Source organism: Cetorhinus maximus, chromosome 10 (genome assembly GCF_964194155.1).
Source record: "Cetorhinus maximus chromosome 10, sCetMax3.hap1.1, whole genome shotgun sequence".
Classification (NCBI taxonomy): domain Eukaryota; kingdom Metazoa; phylum Chordata; class Chondrichthyes; order Lamniformes; family Cetorhinidae; genus Cetorhinus; species Cetorhinus maximus.
In genome coordinates, this window is record NC_135888.1 from 4005752 (window position 1) to 4027734 (window position 21983).

The following is a 21983-nucleotide window of genomic DNA, read 5'->3' on the forward strand; positions in this document are numbered from 1 at the left end:
CATAGCCTTGAATGTTATGACGTGCCAAGTGCTTATCCAGGTACTTTTTAAAGGATGTGAGGCAACCCGCCTCCACCACCCGCCCAGGCAGCGCATTCCAGACCGTCACCAACCTCTGGGTAAGACTGTTTTCCCTCACATCACCCCTAAACCTCCTGCCCCTCACCTTGAACTTATGTCCCCTTATGACTGACCCTTCAACTAAGGGGAACAGCTGCTCCCTATCTACCCTGTCCATACCCCTCATAATCTTGTACACCTCGATCAGGTCGCCCCTCAGTCTTCTCTGCTCCAACAAAAACAACCCAAGTCTATCCAACCTCTCTTCATAACTTAAATGTTTCATCCCAGGCAACATCCTGGTGAATCTCCTCTGCACCCCCTCCAGTGCAATCACATATTTCCTATATTGTGGCGACCAGAACTGCACACACGACTCCAGCTGTGGCCTCACCAAGGTTCTATACAACTCCAACATGACCTCCTCACTTTTGTAATCTATGCCTCGATTGATAAAGGCAAGTGTCCTATATGCCTTTTTCACCACCCCACTAACATGCCCCTCTGCCTTCAGAGATCTATGGGCACACATGCCAAAGTCCCTTTGTTCCTCAGGACTTCCTAGTGTCATGCCGTTCATTGAATACTTCCTTGTCAAATTACTCCTTCCAAACTTTATCACTCTCACTTTTCAGGGTTAAATTCCATCTGCCACTTATCTGCCCATTTGACCATCCCGTCTATATCTTCCTGTAGCCCAAGACACTCAACCTCACTGTTAACCACCTGGCCAATCTTTGTGTCATTCGCAAACTTACTAATCCTACCCCCAACATAGTCATCTATGTCGTTTATATAAATGTTGAATAATAGGGGACCCAGCACAGATCCCTGTGGTACGCCACTGGACACTGGCTTCCAGTCACTAAAGCATCCTTCTGTCATCACCCTCTGTCTCCTACAACTAAGCCAATTTTGAATCCACCTTATCAAATTACCCTGTATCCCATGTACATTTGCCTTCTTTATAAGTCTCCCATGTGGGACCTTGTCAAAGGCTTTGCTGAAATCCATATAAACTACATCAACTGCACTACCCTCATCTACACACCTGGTCACCTCCTCAAAAAATTCAATCAAATTTGTTAGGCATGACCTCCCTCTGACAAAGACATGCTGACTATCCCTGATCAAACCTTGCCTCTCCAAGTGGAGATAGATTCTCTCCTTCAGAATTTTCTCCAATAGTTTCCCTACCACTGACATGAGACTCAGTGGCCTGTAGTTCCTTGGCTTATCTCTACAACCCTTCTTAAATAGCGGAACCACATTAGCTGTTCTCCAGTCCTCTGGCACCTCCCCCCGTGACCAGAGAGGAATTAAAAATTTGGGTCAGAGCCCCTGCAATCTCCTCTCTTGCTTCCCTCAGCAGCCTGGGACACAAATCATCCTGACCTGGAGATTTGTCCACTTTTAAGCCTGCCAACACCTCCAATACCTTGTCACTCCCTATATCAATTTGCTTAAGAACCTCGCAATCTCTCTCCCCGAGTTTGATACCTTCATCCTCATTCTCTTGTGTGAAGATGGATGAGAAGTATTCATTCAACACTCTACCAATATCCTCTGGCTCCACCCATAGATTGCCCCCTTGGTCCCTTATGGGTCCCTACTCTTTCCCTGGTTATCATCTTCCCATTGATATACTTATAGATTATCTTGGGATTTTACCAGCCAGAGCTTTCTCATATCCCCTCTTTGCTCTCCTAATTGCTTTCTTAAGCTCCACCCTGCACTTCTTGTGCTCCACTAATGCCTCTGCTGATTTGCTTCCCTTGTACCTGCTAAAAGCCTCTCTTTTCCTTCTCATCGTAACCTGAATATCTCTGGTCATCCATGGTTCTCTGGGCTTGTTACTCCTTCCTATCACCCTAGAGGGAACATGTTGAGCCTGTCTCCTCCCCATTTCCTTTTTGAACACCCCCCACTGTTCCTCTGTAGATTTCCCCACAAGTAGCTGTTTCTAGTCTACCTTGGCCAGATCCTGCCTTATTTTACTAAAATCCAATCTCCCCCAATCCAAAACATTTTTTTGCAACTTGTCTATTTCTTTGTCCATAACAAGCTTAAACTGTACCATGTTGTGGTCGCTATCACTAAAATACTCCCCCACCACCACCTCAACCATTGCAGAAGGCAGTTAAGGGTCAACCACATTGCTGCGGGTCTGGAGTCACATGTAGGCCATACCGGGTAAAGAATAAAGGACATCAGTGAGGGCAATGGGTTTTTACAACAATCAATGATAATTGTCACGGTCTCCATTACTGAGAGCAGCTTTATATTTCAGGTTTTTATTAATTGGATTCCGCTATTGTGGTGGGATTTGAACCCATGTCCCCAGAGCATTAGCCTGGGTCCCTGGATCACTGGTCCAATGGCATGACTGCTATGCCATCATCTGCCTAGACATGTTTCAAAGGTATGCTGTAGAAAATTAAAATTAGGAGAGGGAAGAGAAAGGAACAGAAACTGGAGTGGAAGAAGCAAACAGCAAAATTTTGGAAGCTTATGGCTTTACAGCAATGGAACACATCCCGGCATTGAAATGATCTCAATGTCGGTGTTTGTTAGTTTGTAAGCAGCAAACCTAATAATACAGCTAGCCCAGGAAGCCATGAACTACCAGCACTAGAGACTAAAAGGTGTGCACTCTCATTACTTATTTTCAAAGTCTGGTTTTGATTTAGTATATGTTAGTTTGAGGAAATTCTATAAATAAAAGTGTTCAATGCATATTTGCCTAAATCACATTGGAGTGGTTCGGTTTGACTAGGCTGTTAGAAATCTGTCTTTGTTTTTACATCATAATAATTTATATCCAGAACATAAACGGGAACACAAGTTATATTGTTTTGAAACTACAAGTGAGATCTCTTAAGATGTTTTTTTTTTCCTCCTCAGGGCTGATATGTCAAATTGATATCAATGAATGCGAGAGCAATCCTTGTGAAAATGGAGGCATTTGTGAAAACGTTATTGCAGACTACACATGTCATTGCCCTGCAATGGATGAAGATGGTGTCAAATGGGGAGGAAAGGACTGTTCAATTCAACTAATTGGCTGCACTGAGCACCACTGTCTTAATGGGGCAACGTGCATCCCAACCTTGGTGGATGACATTCACAGTTACGTCTGCAAATGTCCTCCTGGTTTTTATGATGCTACTTGTTCAATGCCAACAACTTTCTCCTTATTCAGTGGCTACGCGATTGTACAAATGCCAAATATTAACCAGAGCAGAACATCAGCACGCGATGAGCCATTTAGCAGCAGTTTCCGCTTTAGGACAACAATACCAAATGTACTATTATTCTATCGAGGAGATCTACTCAATGAATACATCCATATTCAACTTTATAACGGCCAGCTAATGGCCCTATCGGTGATAAGTGGTCAGATAATTAGCATTTCATTCACTCATCAAGTTAATGATGGTGAGTGGCATCAGTTAAGAGTTGTTCTGGGGAAAAGTTTCTTGGTAAACCTAACACATCCTAGTTGTCTAAACTACACTTGTTCAAACTCAAAGATCATTGAGTCATCTACCCTTCCTTCGCCGAGTTCATTTGGGACAGCACACATTGGTGGCTACCCAGGAATGTACTTTTCAATTCAGGATTATTTTACTGGTTGCTTGCAGGATTTGGAAATTGATAACAGGACTATATTGCCACAAACAGTCTCAGAAAATGTGTCACAGAATTTTACTCTTGGCTGCAAGAAGACAAACTGGTGCCATCAGAACCCATGTAACAGTCATGGGAAGTGTGTGGATCTGTGGACGAACTATAAGTGCGATTGTTACCGGCCATTTGTAGGTTCGACGTGCATACACGGTAAGCATGTTAGTGTTTACTCTACTATGTTTATTAGAGATGTATTGAGAGCCAATTGAGTTCAGAGCTGCATTTATGTCCCAGGGAAGCCAGCTCAACTGTCATCGTTATGATGAGGTTGATAACTTGCAGTCTTAACCCCAACTTGTCAAAAACACCAAAGAAAGTGCTCTAATAATTAATACTTATGATATTAAGCATAATCCCCTGTAATACAGGCTTTACATTCAAGTGTTGAGGAATAGGAGAAAGATGTCAGGCTCACGAGTGAAAGAAAGCCAATTTGCACAAGAATATGTCCGTGACTTCATTTATCAATACAAAGTTTGACAGGCTTCCTCCCTTTTTTTTAAAATTAAACTGCAACCATCACCATTGTAGTAACATGATTTTGATTTCCGTTTTCTAAATATAAATGTTTAAACACATTAGCCTAGCGCGGAGAGGAGGTTCATTAATAAAAAATAAAATAATAATTTCACTTTAAACAATTTTGTGAACAAGTCTAAAATCATACCAGAGGCTAGTTTCTAGACGTCTTAAGGATGTGCCTAGTCTGGTGTATCACAACATGCCTTTTATCAGGTGCATAGAATTTAGATATGGATTTGAAAATAGAGGTATAATGAAGCAGAAAGTATAACATTTTGAAATAAAACATTTAAAAAGTTACACTTCCTGACCCCTACTGCCGGGTATGTGAGTAATGAGTGGGGGGAGAGGGACAGGGCCAGGTACACTGCGGAGATATCAGTCGGTATTATTATAAGCCTTCATTTGAACTATTTTCTGCAAAAAGAACACATGTTGCCAACACCTTTTTTCGAAAGTGCGCTGGTCAATTTTCTAGCTCCTGAACTTCAGCTGTCGGCATTGCAATTTTCTTTCAACAATTAACATGTAAGTTGTATGCACCGTTTAATACAATGTTTACTCAAATATATCAAACTCAACTTAATAGTTAGAATTTGACTTTTGGCAGTTTAGTTGATCGTTCCTGTGCCTGTCACCTGACGCTACCTTTAACATACTTGGATTTACTTTAGCTTTGCAACTTTTAATGATGTCCTCTAAGTGATGTCTGGGGTTAATGTCTAATTTCTACAACCTATGATGGTTTTACTATCCAACACTTACAGTACATGAATCACATAAATATCAACGCATCCACTATAAGTAGTTTTCTTTGCAAAAATATACTTTATTCATAAAATATCTTCAACCACATTCCAAACCATTTCAAAAACACCATTACAAAGGTACAATCAGGTTCAACTTTTACAACATGTATCACCAGGTGCATCAGTACAAACAATATTACAGTCATTTACAGCCTTTCATTTTGAGCTGTACAGCCCGAGGGGATTTAAACAGTTCCCAGTCCCTCGGTGCCCTGTGGCAGAAAGGTCTTAGACAGCGACCCTTTCCCCATTGCGCCTTTGTGGCGGCTGAATCCACTATAAGTAGTGCAGACGGTATTCGCCGTTGACCCGATATTAACTACCCAACACATCAATCCTCCTTCCACCTATCAGTAGTTAGAATACGTTTCTGGTGCCACTCTTTGTGGGAGAGTAATTAGCAATTATGCACATGTGCAGTGCGTCATTTTCAGGCTCCACTTCAACAGAAACATTCTTAATTAATCGCTAATGCATTTGGCATGAAGAAGATAGACAAACTGGCTCTGGATATTTTGTAGGTCAGCTGCAGAGCCACTAAATACATCAGCAGCTAAATACAAGGCCTGTGATAAAATCTTTAATAGAGGAAAAAAAAAATGAGAGAATGTTGATTAGTAGATTCCTGCTCTTGAGATAGCAACTACTTGCCCGGATGAGTGCAGTTCCAATGCTCGACACTATCTGGACAAAGCAGCCCTCTTGATCAGCACCCCATTCGCCACTTTAACATTAACTCCCACCACCACCAATACCCAGTGCCAGCAATGTCTGCCATCTACATCATGCAGTGCAGCAACTTCCCACCTCTCCTTCGAAAGCACATTCTAAACTTACTACCTCTACCATCCAGAAGGACAATGACAGCAGATGCATGGGAACACCACCGTCTGCAAGTGCTCCTCCAAGCCACACACAGCATCCTGATTTGGATCTATCTCCATTATCCAGCTCTACCTCTATCCAGCTCTACCTGTCCCACCCCACCCTTAAACTAGCTTTTATTTCACCTCTCTTCTATTTTTCCTTAGTTCTGTTGAAGAGTCATACGGACTCGAATTGTTAACTGTGTTCCTCTCCGCAGATGCTGTCAGACCTGCTGAGTTTTTCCAGGTATTTTTGTTTTGGATTTCCAGCATCCGCAGGTTTTTTGCTTTTATCTTAGCAAATCTAAGGAATTTATTTCATTCAAATAAAATCTTTTTTTTCCCCTTTTTTGAAACAAATTGACAGATAATGTACACTGTTAAGATCAGGAATTGAATTGCAATGAGTAAAAATTAATAGCAGGTTCCTACTCACTGAAATAGTTAACCAAGAGAAAATGAGAAAAATGATAGATATATTTTGTGAATAGTCAAGCAGATTACATTCTACAAGTGACCCGAAACATACGCCAAAAGAACATGTCGAATAAAGGATAGTAATTTGTTAGGGAAGTGCTGTGCACTAAGCTGCAGCCTTGCTCTGTAGGAATGTGAAACAAACACATGTCCTGAGCTGAATTTAAGATTTCTTTGGAGAGGTATTACAGGTAAATATTTGGTTTATCTCCAAGGAGCATTAAACTTATCTCATCAACATCCATATGGAAACTATTGAATGCTGGACAAAGTATTTGTTCCATTGCCCATGAACCAATTCATGAAATGAATCTATTTCCCTCCCAGAAATCTTTGATGTATTCTATATATTTCTAAGCGTTCAATAAATCCATTTTCTTCTCCCCTCTGCAGAATACATCTCTGCAACGTTCAACAATGAGAATTCAAGCAGTTCTGCCTCTTTCATCATCACCGACAATCCAGGCACAAAATTTGTTATTTCTTTTTTCATGCGCACACGAAAGGCAGACGGCTTCCTATTACAACTCAACCATGGTATGGTTCCTTATCTCACAATATACCTGAACAACAGCAGCATTTATATCAAGACAAAAACTATGCGGGTAGACTCATCCATGAATCTTGCCGATGGCATTAAACGACTGATAGAAATTCGTTTTGATGAAGCTTGGTTAACTGTTAGCCAATCAGATGTTATTCTGCTAGACTATCTGATATCTTCTGTGAAGATTCAACCTTTCGACATTGTCCACATTGGTCAAGATCCAATTGATTCTGCTGCCAGGGGAGGACCTTTCAAGGGCTGCCTGCAGGACGTAAGGCTCAACACTAACCAACTGGAGTTTTACCCCCTGGAAATCGGAAATTACAGCTCATCGCTGGATGTTTACAAGAATAAAACACTTGTAAACGTAATCAAGGAATGCATCAGTGACGATTCTTGTATGGTGAGAAAAGAGGTTGCTTGCGTACTTTAAATGACCAATTGTTTTAGGTTTACACATCATTTAAGATTAGAGATGCTGTTCTACTGCTCTACAAATTCGATGTTCTCTGTTTTTGAATAGGTAAGAGTAGCACTTCAGTCATGTCTCTCACAAACATCATAAGGTGTTTCATATAAGCAATGAATTTCTTTTTGAAGTGCAGTCAACGTTATAGCAGCAGCTAATGTGGCATGACGAGGTGGCACAATGATGAATGTGTAATTAATAGGCTCTTCCTCATACTGTTTGGGAGGAAATATTTTAAGGTCAACCTGAATAAGGGAAACAGGCATTTAAGGTCTTGGTTTAATGTCTAATTTGAAGGGCAGTGCCTCTAACAATGTAGTGCTCTTTCAAGCCTGGTTTTATGTGTTCAAATCCTAGGGCGGAATTTTACGTTGGCTGGATATTACGGTCCCGCCAAAGTCAATGGACTTCTGAACGGCTCACTGCATTTTACAGCCCCGCCCCCACTGCAGTGGGGCCATTAAAGTCCACCCTAAGTGTGGGTTTTTAATCCAAAACATTTGAGCTCAAGATACAAGAGTGATATCAACTGAGTCAAGTTACCTGTTGTGAAAATTTGACTGGAAAAGAAAAAAGAATGTTGAACTAAAGTAATTAAATAACAAATTTTAAAGTAGAAACATGGATATTAACTGGAAAAGAACAGCTGATCCTTTAAAGAGATTTTTAATACATACAATCCAATTTCTATTTGTGCCATCAGGCAGTAGAAAAAGTTGGTGACCTTATAATCTCTATTTTCATTGCAATACTGGAATAGTGCAAATCGTTTGGAGTAATTCAAAACAGAGGGTATTTATGAACTTCCCAGCAAATTTTCATTTTATTTTTGATGTATTCCGAGAAGGGAGATGCTTATTTCAATGCTACAGTGAGTCCCTGTTAATCTAGTCACTTGTTCATGTTTGGCCAGTTTTAGATCCCTGTTGTATTGCTCACGTAAACAAATTTAACTAGTAATCTGGTTAAACTATCCCTGCTGGGTGTGAGCCAAAACTTTCTCCGAAAGTATGGTTGTGAACTTTCTAGAGATTATCTTTCGCTGTGTTAGATTTTTCAAACCTAAAATTAAAACTGACCCTTGTATATTCTTATTAAAATCTACGAACAAAACAAAGACATATACATACATAGCGCCTTTCATGACTTCAGGCCAGCCCACATCACTTGACAGCAAATTAAGCACTTTTAGGTGTAGTAGCTATGGTAATGTAGGAAACATAGTCTAGAGGATGGTGTAGTCACTGACAGGTGGGACAAAATGAAAATATAGTGAACAAGAAATTGGTTTGTGTGACCGACTTACTTATTGCTTTTATGCAGACTGCTCCTTGCCAAAATGGAGGCAATTGTACTGTGACATGGAACAATTTTGAATGCAAATGTCCAAAGGCGTACACTGGAAGAACCTGTGAAAAGAGAGTGTGGTGTGAGACTGATCCATGCCCTGCAGGATGTCACTGTCAGAATCTTCCAGGTGGATACGAATGTAAGAACTACAAGAATTCATTTATCTGTATGCGTGAATATTCAGGGACTAGGATACAAAAATATATTGAATTTGAAAATTTATTGCAAGTTTTGAAATCTAAAACGGCAATGTGTATACTACACTGAATTTACTTTCCTATACCATGCATTGTCTGTGGACGAGGAGGAAATTGGAAGGTCTGATTTTAGTTGCTAGCAAGGCTGGTTTTAACAAAACCTTTGAGGTGCCTTTAAAGAAACTTACTGGGTTACAGCCTCTTTAGTATCATTAAAAATTTGGATTAAAATGTAACTATTCAATGTAGTTTGGGGGTTACTCATGTGCCTGGGTATTTCTAAACAAAGCACTATCAAATTGGAGGTGGTCAATTCTAACCTTTTAGTTGCAAATCCCTTTGTTTCTTCAGAAGTAGATCCATGTGTTAGAAACATGAAGTTGTTGAGAGGATCCAAAGGTGGTGATGAAGCAGCAACACAGGTTTCAGCGAGATAACTTCTACCTTCTGTTTTTGTGGATGTTCACAGGTTACGCTAATGCAACATTTCAAGGTGATAATTCAATGGTATACATTGGCAACAAGTTAATCACAAGAGATCTCATAAGCATTTCTATGGACTTCAAAACAAGAGATGTGGATGCTGTTCTGCTACAGGCCAGCAATGGTGCTGATTCTATTTGGTTTGGTATCCATAATTCTCACTTGCAGTTCAATCTGTATAGTGGAAACAGCATAGAAGCCCTCACTCTTTCTGGCAAAATCAACATTTCAGATGGACAATGGCACTCAGTGATTATTACTATGGTGGAGCCTTTGACAAGGTCATCAAGGTGGATCATGATTGTTAATGGAAATTCCAATTCTACCAGTCCAGTCACTGCTGGGAACTTAAATTTTCTTCAAAGCAACGTGAATATAACACTAAGCAACAATTTTACTGGTTGTCTTGGTGTGGTTAAAATTGGTGGAATATACCTGCCTTACTTCAATCAAAAAATGTTAACAAACAATGAACAGTTTCTTATGGTGAGCAGTCCCCCAACTCAGATTGGATGCTTTGGCACAAAAGTATGTTCCTCAAATCCGTGCCAGAATAATGGAACATGTGAAGACCTATTTGACCTTTACCAGTGTAACTGCAATGCAGGGTGGGAAGGCGCAAGATGTGAATTCAACATTGATGATTGCAGGTCCAGTCCCTGCATTCATGGGAATTGCAGCGATTTGGTGGACGGCTACCAGTGTAGCTGCGATCGGGGCTTTACCGGGATAAACTGTGAGAATAATATAGACGACTGTGTGAACCACAAATGTAGAAACAACGGAACCTGCGTGGACAGTATCAACTCATACGTTTGCAACTGTGCGGAACAGTTTACTGGACAATACTGCGAGTAAGCTTACTGTTTTATATATTGAAACTCCTCAAAAATTGAACAAGGCATTTAAAATCACTAACATCCGAGTAATAGGAATTAAAATAACAACTGCTTCTGGATTCCTTTAATATCTAATTTATCCTAGTTGTGATTCCTACTGCTTTAATGCCAGTTGTTTTAAAGGTCTTGCTTGCTTCAACTGATCATTGCAAATGCATGGTAAACCAGCGACAGATAACCTCATCAACATACCACTTGGCTGAGTACTTACACTACAAGCTGTGGTTCACAATGTCCTCCAGCCAATGTTTATAAATCTTTATGGTACCGGACTTTTTGACCTGGTCAGTTCTCGTTTAGTGCCCACCACAGACTTAACATTTTACAAATTTAGTCTTTTATCTGAACCCATGCCCTACCAATGCCTCTAGTAGAGATGTGGAACAGTCTCAAAATTGCTCATCTAATTCCGGGGGTATTAGAGGATGGTGTAAGGATTTAAATGGAAAGACATTTTTTTTTTTAAAGAATGCATTATTGGTAATTAAATTTCAAATCTTTAAATAATCATTACCAGTGGAAAAATCAGATAAAATCTTAAATTCATCAATAAAGATGAACAGTTTTGATTGAAATATATCTAGTACTTGACTGATAAATGCACTTAAATTGTTTTATGTGTATGCGACAAAGGGGCGAGATATATACAAGCAAAAAGTTAGGAAAAAGCAATTTCTCCACAATTTTACAAATGTATTAAATTTATAAAATACTGAAAAACTCTCTTTGCAAGTTTGAGGTTTGGAATTACAAATTCTCCAGCAGGAGTATTACCACTTTATACAAAAATCTGAGTTTCAGGTAAAGAATTCCTCCCAATATAAGCAATGGTGGCTTAGAGTTTACCATAAATTTGAGGTCTTTCCTCATAGAAAATTAATGCATTTGAAGCATTGCAGAATGTCTGAAATTATAAAAGTTGCAACACAATGAAATAATCAGATCACATAGATAGGAATAGAGAAGAGCAACAGGATTGGAATAAGCCATTGACATTAAAATTAATGGAAAATCTCATCTCCCTATTAGCCAGGGTAGCACACAGTGAGACGAAAACCATATCCCAATATAAATGACTGGGCAGAATCTTCCGGTTGGCGAGCGGGGGTGGGGCCCGCTCGCCAACACATAAAGTGACGCACGGTGACGTCGGGCGTGTGTCCCGACGTCACCGCGCGAGATTCAGATCTTCAGTTCGGCAGGCGCGCATCGGAGTTGGCTGTGCGCCCGCCAAACTGTCAAAGGCCTATTAAGGCCATTTAAATAGTAATTAAACTAATTAACGGAGCCGCCCGTCCGACCTTAAGGTTGGCGGGGGGGCAGGCGAAGAATCCAGGCGGCCTTCGCGTTTATCACGAAACCTCATCCACGGGCGGGATGAGGTTTCATGAAGGTTTTTAAAGTTTAATAAAAATTTATAATAAAATTCATTGGCATGTCCCAGCTCATGTGACACTGTTGCAAGAGGGGACATGTCTTTTTTTCTTCATTAAAATTTTCAAAAATAAAACTGATCTCCCTGAGGCAGCCCTTTGCTTCAGGGAGGTTTCTGCACTCATTCGCACGCATGCTGGGCGGGGCCTTAATTGGCCCGCCCAGGTAAAATGGCGGCACGCCGCCGATCACGGGTGGCGATTGGCTACGCGCCCACCCCCGCCAGCTCCCGTCCAACCCCTCCAACCCCCCCCCCGCCGACGGGGAGAAACTTCTCCCCACTGTGTTTGGGGGTGGGTGGGGGAAGGGGGGTTATGAAGAGAATATCTGAAGGAAAGATTAGTGAAGGAGAGCATCCGAATTGGTCTAGATTTCTCTATTGAAAGTTAAAACTAAACCATCAGCACTTTTGAAAACACAATAAATTAGAAAAAAAACTTCTAAGTATCCAAGGGGAGGATTCATTAATACCTCATCTGTCTCCGGGGATCTGTCCTGTCTGCTCCAAACTGAAGCATTGTATGTCTACTATATGAAAAGGATTAACATTAGCAGGAGAAGTGATTTCTAGCAGCTCAATAAATTACATACATCTCTCACAAAACTGGTGTTGTATGCTATCTAAATGGCCTACAACCGACATAAGGCAAAGCTCAAAAATATGTACTAATTCCCACTTTTACACAAGGTACACTGAATACCCAAGAGTCGAATGCACTTGTGCTATTGTTTGTGAACCAGTATCTGTAATGAAATCCAATTTGCTTGTGAATGAAAAGCATTCTTAATTTTTTTTTTTAGATGGTTCTACCCACCAGTCAAGTGTGGAGAGAGTTTCAGCTGTAACAATGGAGGGCTTTGCACTGATGGTTTGTGGGGTGCCAATTGTACATGCCAGCCTGGCTTTACTGGAATAAGGTAATGACACTCATTATAAGTCCCAATGAATCTGTCGCTCGCGTGGTTTACATATTATGAATGAATGAATTTATTCCCGGTCTTAGTGTGGTGACATAAATTACATGTGTGTGTGTTTGGAATTCTAATGTAACTCACATGTACTACCACATGTGATCAGTGGCACAAACATGGGGATCCTAAGCAGAGATGGGCAAGGGGCAAGTGGACAGGTTTGGCTGGAGGGGAGGAGTTAGTGCCAAGATGACAGGACACAATTAGTATTTCTTGCATCATTAGCAAAAAAACAAATACAGAAACTGTTCGAATGGCACCCAGCAAAATTTCTAAGCATTATACAAGTTATGAATACTAGGTAAACATGTCTGGGTATCTCATCATTGGAAGGAAGATGAAGAAAAGAGCATATTCAGGTTTTTTTTAAAAAAAAACGCAGTTTGACAGTTGCTATGAAAAAGAGTTGTTTTCACAAATTTCCACAGCTGCCATTTTTCATGAAAATAAGGGCGATTTGAATGTTTGGCCTGGCATTAAGCTTACTGGCATATGGGAGGAGTGAAGATTGAAATAGGTAATATTGCCCCGAGTTCCTCCCAATTAAAAAAATTCCTTGGTGTATTCCCATTTTACAGAAATAATTTTTCCAATAACTTGGATTGGGTTTTCAAGACGAAAAAGACACCCTCCAATCCTAACAAACTCCAAGTAACACTAGACAGTGGAGGAATCTGCTGTGACATTCCACACAGGAATCAAAAGCAAGTGCAATCTTCAGTTGAAGTGGAATTAGAGGCTGGGAGATGATTTGCCCATGACATACAGATGTAAGATTTCTAGTAAGATAACAGATAATGGAACAGTTAACCCTTTATTGATTAATCCTGTTAAATGCGACTGTATCATTGTGAAAGAGGTAGAAACCTCTGGGAGATAAATATAGCCATAATTAATTACTCTATACAGGACTGTGCCTTGAATCCTGTCCCGATCACAACAATTCCACCAGTGGAAAGCAACAGGCTGGAAGTAAATAATGATGTCCTGGTGCTTTTTGCTTAATTGTTTCAAAGATCAAGAGCAGATTTACTCTTGCCTACTCAGTTATGTGATAAAAGTGTATTGAGAGTCTAGGAGAGTAGAAATTCTATTTGATTGGTTGGAAATGGGAGGTTCATTGACCTGAAAGACTTGTTGTTGATTCTCATTTTAAATTGATCAACTTTGCTGTAAACTCTGCATCTCAAATAACGAACACTCTTTGCTGTGTAATTGCTCGGCATTATCAGAATGTTAATAGAGGCAATGTTTAATAATCAATTGAAACAACATCAACTTACAGAAATTAGAAATGATAGATAACACGAAAATCAGATTTTCCCATTCACTGACACAGTTTTAGGCATCGATCATCCTACCTCAAATAATTAAATAAAAACAGTTGTGAATTTTCATTGAAGATATGGAAATCTTCTGCTTCCCTAATGCCCTAGTAATTATATCTAATGTGTGCCTGAGCCTTACAGAGGTCTCAGATCAATTCTCAAATTGTCTGTTGGTTATTTTCAGCTGGAATGTTGATAGAGGTACTGCAATTCGCTTCAGTTTTCCAGGGTTAGGAAGGAGAAATTTGGCCAGGGCTTTCACTCAATTACAATGGAATCATAGTCTGATCCATCCCACGAGGCAGTCATTTGACCCAAAGTGTCTGTGTCGACTCCTTGGAAGAGCTATCCAGTTAATCCCAAACCATTGCTCTTTCCCTACAGTCCTGCAAAGTTTGCCCCTTCAAGTGTTTATCCAGTTCTCCTTTGAACGTTGCTAGTGAGTCTTCTTCCACCACCCTTTCAGGCAATGCATTCCAGATCAGAACAACTCGCTGTCTAATATTTTTTTCACTTATGCCACCTCTTGTTCTTTTGCCGATTACCTGAATTTTGTGTCCTTTAGTTACTGATCCCCTGTCACTGGAAACAGTTGCTCCTTCCTTACTCTGCCAAGCCTCTTCCTGATTTTGAACGTATCAAATCTCTTCTTAAACCTCTCTGCTTCAGGAAGAGCAACGCAAGCTTCTCCAGTCTCTCATCCATGGCACCATTTTGGTCAATGTCTCTCTACTCTAAGGCCTTAACATCCTTCCTGAAGTTTTGTTTTATTTGTTCCTGGGATGTGAACGTCACTGGCAAGGCCAGAATTTGTTGCCCATCCCCAACTGCTCTTGAAAAGGTGGTGGTGAGCACTTCCTCGATCCACTCAAGTTCATCTGGTTTAAGTACCCGCAGTGCTGTTTGGAAAGAAGTTCCAGGTTTTTGGCCCAGCGACAGTGAAGGAACAGTGATATGGTTCCAAGTCAAGATGGTGTGTGGCTTGGAGGGGAACTTGCAGGTATTCCCATGTACCTGCTGCCCTTGTTCTTCTAGATAATAAAGGTTGCGGGTTTGGAAGATGCTGTCAAAGAAATTTCTGCAGTGCATCTTGTAGATGGTACACACTGCTGTAGTGCCCAGAATTGGGCCCACTCCTCTAGATGGTGTTTAATAAAGGTCTAGTATATCTTCCTCGATTTTGTACCCTTATAGCCCTGATCTTATCGGATGGGCGGAAGAGGTGGCTCAATTTTGCCGTCTGTCTCAGGTCTTGCCGAATTTATTGGCAGGACCTGATTAATGTTTTTAGTCTCCGTTCCCCACACACAGCCAGGCTGAGTGAGAGGCTTGCTCGCTGGCTCTTTCAGGTGGGTAGGCCTTTAGCACAAGGCGGCAGCCAGGGAGCGGAGCAGAGCAGAGAGGAAGGTGGGAAGGATTGGAAAGGCTGAGGGGATGAGGAGATTGAAAGTCAAAGCGGGGATCAGAGACCAGGGTCAGGGGCGATCGGAGAGGAGATATTGGAGGGATTGGAGTTGGAGGGATTATAATCACAGGATTGGATGAGGCAAGTAAACTGAATCCAGCAGGTAAGTGGAAATGGTAGCTAATTCTGAGGCATCCTCATAATATTTAAATATTCAATACACCTCCTGCAAAAGGATTAGCTGCTCACCCCGTCCTACTTAGAGTAAAGCTAGAATCGAGTTAGATCTGGTTTCAGATTTAAAAAAAAACACCCCATGGCTCCATTTCTAAAAGTTATGCGTCTTTATTAAACAGACTTCACAATGTCCTGCTACCTTCAAAGGTTATGCCACCTGGTTCCTCTGTTCTTTCAACTCCTTTAAAACTGTACCGTCTCCCCCGCAAAGACCACCTGTGGCCAAACATCGTGCTGACACTCACCACTGAATGGTAGATACTTGAATGGTGACTGTAGGTGGGACAAATATTTGTTTAATGCCTTCAGGACAATGGATAAAACTGTCAAAAAAATTATGAAAATAAAATATTGAAACCTTATGCACTGCATTACCTACTTACTACCTGTTAACAATCCATCAAAATATTGACTTTAATATCCAAGCATCTCCAAACAATTTTGATCTCATACTTGAGATTATTATTGTGTCACTCCTGCCTCTCAGGGAAAAGACATTGCTCTGAGTTATCGCACATGATTGAAAAGTAAATGTCATTCTTCAAGACAACAGATCTGATGTCCTGACTCTTCTATGGATCCTTCAGCTTCACAGCTGGAAATGAGTATCTGAATGCCCCAGAAACTGATTAAATTACTCGCATAGAAATTAAAAAAATTGTGCAGCCCACTTTATTCATTTAAGATATGGACATAATTACCTTGAAATGAATTTTAAACCTTTAAAATGTCTTAGAGGTTTGGAATATAACCAGTCTTTCCTTACTGCGAGAAAAAGGCAATAAAATCCATTGCCTTGAATTAAAGGCTTCATATTATTGATACTATAAGATGGCATTTTTAAACTAAAATTTTGTACATAAAGTACAGTTTTAATGAGCAATGCTGACAGTTACCTGCATGTGAACTCCAGACAGCAGCGAACAAACTGACTGAGATTAAAAAGGACTAGCGGGTCTGTACCACACGTGATCATTTTGGGAAAGGGGCTGGTTTATCAAATTAATATGGTCTCTCTCCTTTGCTGAATTTCCACCTTCAACTTTCTTAGGTGCGAAGAGGAAGTCAATGAATGTGATTCAAATCCCTGCCAGAGTGGAGGGACCTGCCAGAACCTGGTCAACAAGTTTGTCTGCATCTGCGGAGCCAATTATGCAGGCAAACAGTGCGAGCTTGATGTAAGATATCTTTATTTCTTCTGCTCAATGTTGCTTTGGCAAAACTATCCTCGGTTCTAATCTTTTCCTGGGCTTAAACACTGGGCATCCTGAAACAGTGTTTGCCTGGCACTAGATTTGCTCAAGTGCTTCCAAATCTGATGAGGCCCAGGGATTTAAATATGGACCAAGGAGATATATGTTGAGACAATGCACATGGAATCCTATACAAGTAGTGGCATTTTTCATCCTGGTTTTAACAGGGGATGTTGTCCAGAGGTAGATACTTAGTTTGTCCCGCTGACACCTGTGGAACCTGAGCAGATATCTCAGTCCATTCTCTCACTGTGCGGAGGCCTCCACCATCCTCAGTCAGGCTATTTTGCAGAGTATTTAACAGAAACACAGCATTTTCAATTATCAGTCCTTTCTCTGCTAAGATACTAATAGCTTGTGGGTCTCCCATGCCAGTATTACGTCCCATTAGCGTCTTGCTCTGAGGTCCACTGCCAGCACACAAGGGATAGGTAAAATAAAGCGTGATTCTCTTACTAGATGGGAAGTACAATTTCACTGCTGTTAGAGCCATGAACACACCAGAATTATAAACCTGGAAACAGGCCATTCGGCCCAGCCAGCCTGTGTTTACCCTCTGCACAAGCAACTAGGGATGGGCAATAAATCTGCCCCCAGCCGGCGAATAATAAAAAAAAAAATCAGATTATGCACCATGTTCCCATATCCAATCAACTGTTTTTCCTTTGTCTACCTCACCAATCTTCCTGCCTCAACCACCAGTGCTGGAAGTGAATTTCACAACCTCATAATTCTGAAGAGGTTTCCCTGTCTTCAGTTCTAAATCTCTTACATTTCAATCATGCATCAGTGGTCCTTTAATCATGCCTTCAAACCTACTATCCAGATCCACCTCGGCTGCATTAGCGTAGGTGCATCTATTGAAAGCTCCTGATCTGGTTCCGGTACTTATGCTATTGATTGCCAAGTCATCACTTTCCAACATCCAGAAATTTAGGGGTGAACTACGGTCATGAATGGTTTACACCGACAAACCATACCTTCCCATGATTAACTTCCACTACAAAAATTAACCATTTTCCTAACAAATGGCACTGGTAAGCATTTCTCCAATGGTCCCACTTCATTGATTTATCATTGGGGGAATAAAGTATTTTTTGATATTTTGATGAGAAAAACTGACAACTATGGGCACCGCTAACCAAATTTATTGCCAATTTTGACAAAATAGAGATGTCATCAACCTTCAAGGTTTGCTTTCAGCTTTACACGCTGTATAACCACAAACTAACCAGCTTGAATAAGACTATGCATGATGAGGGGCTGCAATCACTTTTACTTGATCACACTTTATATATAAAGAATATTTTTGGACTCTGTAAATGGATTGCAACTAAATACACACAATTATTATTTTGTAGATGGACCATATGCTACACTCTTTTATAGATGTGCAGGGAACTATTAATACTTTTATTCTAGAGTTTAATGCATGTTGGGTTGCTTGTTTAATCATATGGGAATGCTTGAATCTGCTATCATTCAAATGGTTCTTCTTCAGAATGCACTGCTTCATCTGCCCTGTTTTCACAGGCTGAACTCATACTATTGGTAATGTGGTCTTGGAATGTACTGGGTTCTCTAGAGTGACACTTGATTTAGCCTATGAGAGAGCATTGGGTTACCATGGAGAATGCTAGTCTGTGCAATCAAGTGAATATTATGAGAATTTGAACTTTGGCACTGAGCATGAATTATAGACCTTGGAATCTCTTACTCCTCATTTGTTATTGCTTCTCCTCACCTCAGAACAGTTACAATGTACAACGAAAAACATTTATCCAACTTGGGGAATGTTAAAAGCACAAATTATTTGTCTTTGTGTCTTCTTGTCTGTCACATCTCTTTCTTTCACAAATATATCATTGGGTGTGTTTGGTTATCTGCTTGGAGGGAGGAAGTCTTCCAGTCTTCCTCCCTCCAATAGATTTAGTGCCTCCAAAAAGATGAATCCTCCCCATTTAAGGATGGCTGACAGCAGCTCATTAAAAGATGGTTAGTCCATTTCTTTTCTCTATGTAGCATACCTCACCAGAATGTATAGTGTTATTTATTTCTTCCTTGATGTCAGGAGTATGGAATTTCTTGCTCATTGCCTTTTTGGAGAACTAGAGAGGCCCTTTTGGAAAGTTAATAAATAGGAGGGGAATAATTTGCTGACAGTAACCATGCATCTGTTCTCCCCCCTTAACACATTAACCCTTTAACAAACAGCAATTTTCCCGATACAGCTTTTACTAAGGATTTGCTCTATGATTATAACAATCGTTTTTGTCTGCTAACATTTCCTGAATGGCATGTTGTGCACTGGAATAAATCATTTGTATGTTTTCTGCCGGGTGTGATACATTATTTTTAACGTGCTTTTTCGGTTTTCGGTGTAATGATCTTTACCAGGATATGTTTTCAGGATGCATAGAAAGAGTTGCATCTTGCTCATACCAGTGGCACTTTAGATAATTACCCAGCCCAGTGACACATTCACATGGTACTTCCTGCTGGGATGTTTATCCGAATAAAGCATTGGTCCAGGTTTACAAACAGATGTGACTGACAGTTATTTCAGTAAGGATGGCATTAATCTTCTGTCACCGATGGGATTGTGGCATTAATTGGTAATCTTAGAGACACATGGCTGTGTGTTTTATCATGCTGCTTCTGTGTCTGCAATTAGCATTAAAATTAAGATATAGTGAAGGAGCTTATTATTCATGCAGCTTCATTATGTTAACAGCCTGTTACTGATCAGAAAGATTAAAAGGATGACACCAAGTATTATAGAAGTTGCAAACACTTCTTGGATGTTTACATTATGACTGTAAGTGCAGCAATTAGAACAGTTCATGAATAATAGACTACAGTTAGTTTGTCTTACTGCTATTTTCTTTTCACCTTAGTCTGGACCTACCAGACTTCTTTTAAGATCAGGCAATGAAACCAGGGGCAGAGTGAAATTTAATAATAGTTCATTGGTGATGATCGCTAAATTGAATTTGAAGCCAGGAGTGAGCTGCCCAATTATAGGGTTCTTGATTTATCCAGTCCCTTTTCAAATTTGATGCTGCCCTGCTTTGTGCACTTTGGCCCCTAGGTTTCTCAGATTAAAAAGTAATTGGCTATTCCTGTTTCTTACCCCATGGAGACTCAGATTTACCTGCCTTATTTGTATCCGGTGCGCCAAAAGATTTTTTTTTATTGCTTCACTGTCACAGCCGAAGCCAAAATTACAGGGAGGGAGGGAATGAGATACATTTAAATTCTGCTGGTTTTAGCGAGTGGATGAAGTATGTACATTAATGCATCTTCCTGGTATAGCGTTAAGTTCCCCTTTTCTAATAACACAGTGAGGAATGTCTGTGCTGCAGAATAGAACATTCTTTTCCAACCCAGTGTCAAAACTAAGTACTCCCAGGTCATGCATAGCACAAGATATATTTAGGGAAAGGATCTATCCCTGTCCCCTCCCTTTCCTCACTGACATGCCGTCCCCCAGCACATCATCTAAAGACATGGCGTCAGCTTCCACATATGCTGACAACACCTAAATCTACTTCCTTGCCATCTCTCTTGACCTCTCCACTGAGTCACAGAGTAGAATCATAGTATGGCTACTGCACAAGAGGAGGCTATTCAGCCCATCTTGTCCATGTGGTTCGCTGCAAGAGCAGCTCCGCTCATCTCGCTCTCCTGCCTTTTCCCTGTGGCCCAGCAATTTTTCTTCTCTTCAGATGCTGATCCAGTTCCCTTTTGAAAGCCACGATTGAATCTGTTTCTACCACACTCTCAGGCAGTGCGTTCCAGATCCTAACTACTTGCTGCATTAAAAAGTTCTTCGTTTTGCCGTTGCTTATTTTGCCAATCATCTTAAATTGGTATCCTCTGATTCTCGACCCTTCCACCACTGGGAACAGTTTCTCCGCATCTACTCTGGCTAGAGTTGCCAGGTATGACTTTAAGGTTGAGGCGACTTGGGGGATGTTGGGGGTGGGTGTTTAAGAGGCTGCCCTGCAGTTGAGGCATGTTAGAGGGGGGGGACAAGGGCTGCCCTGTGGTTGATGGCAGTGCACAAGCACATGTGGGGTTGGGGGGAGGGAAGTGGCCACACATTAGGGAAACGTTGTATAAAGTGACCACAGCTGAGACAGTTCAGGCGCAGCCACATTGACATGTGTGGAGTCGGGTCTCTAGCTTATCTAGATGATTTTGAGCACCTCTGTGAAATCTCCTCTCAACCTTCTCTTCTTCAAGCAGAACAGCCCCAGTTTCTCCAATCTATCCATGTAATGGAAGCCCCACATCCCTGGAATCATTCTTGGAAATCTTTTCAACACCCTCTTTAATGCCCTCACATCCTTCCTTAAGTGCAGTGCCCAGAACTGGACACAATACTCCAGTTGAGACCAAACTAATGTTCTATAAAGGTTCACTGTAACTTCCTTGCTTTTGTACTCTGTGGGTGGAATTCTCCATGCTCACTGGCCTCAGGCATGTTTGGTGGCGTGACGGACAATACAGCAAGGCCAAAAATTAGTTTCACAGCGTCATGAAACCAGTTTGCGATCATCCACTCAGCCCATCGGTGGCGGGCTGCGTTTCCCAGGGACCTCATTGTAATGCATCTGCATATCAGCCAGCCCGCCGGAACCATCTCCCCCTCTTGGATCGCCGCCCCACACAGATGTGTTTCACAACAGCACATATAAGACATGCACTTGGCGGGCTGCACTTTGAGAGGAACTCGGAGGTGAGTGCACAGTAATGTTGCGCAGCGCTTACCAGGATCGCCTGTTGGACTTTAAGGTTGAGGCGACTTGGGGAGTGTTGGGGGTGGGGGGGTCAAGGGGCTGCCCTGCAGTTGAGGCATGTTAGAGGGGCGGGGACTAGGTGTGGTTGATGGCAGTGCACAAGCACATGTGGGGTTGGGGGGAGGGAAGTGGCCACACATTAGGGAAACCTTGTATAACGTGACCATTCCTTCACAGCTG

The 21983-nt window shown here is 41.2% G+C and overlaps 1 protein-coding gene across 2 annotated transcripts in view; it reads left to right on the forward strand.

The window, feature by feature from the left end:
- Window positions 1-21983, forward strand: part of LOC144685409 (protein crumbs homolog 2-like) — a 180025-nt gene that overhangs the window by 142073 nt on the left and 15969 nt on the right. Inside the window, exons 7-13 of one of the 2 annotated variants that reach the window (XM_078549847.1) lie at window positions 2965-3900; window positions 6818-7374; window positions 8764-8929; window positions 9457-10324; window positions 12605-12721; window positions 16797-16923; window positions 19896-20090. In XM_078549847.1, the coding sequence (XP_078405973.1) occupies window positions 2965-3900; window positions 6818-7374; window positions 8764-8929; window positions 9457-10324; window positions 12605-12721; window positions 16797-16923; window positions 19896-20057 (2933 nt within the window). In that variant the 3' untranslated portion in view covers window positions 20058-20090. Of the gene's footprint in view, window positions 1-2964; window positions 3901-6817; window positions 7375-8763; window positions 8930-9456; window positions 10325-12604; window positions 12722-16796; window positions 16924-19895; window positions 20091-21983 lie in introns of those variants that run through there. The other variant, XM_078549846.1, reaches the window with a different exon arrangement.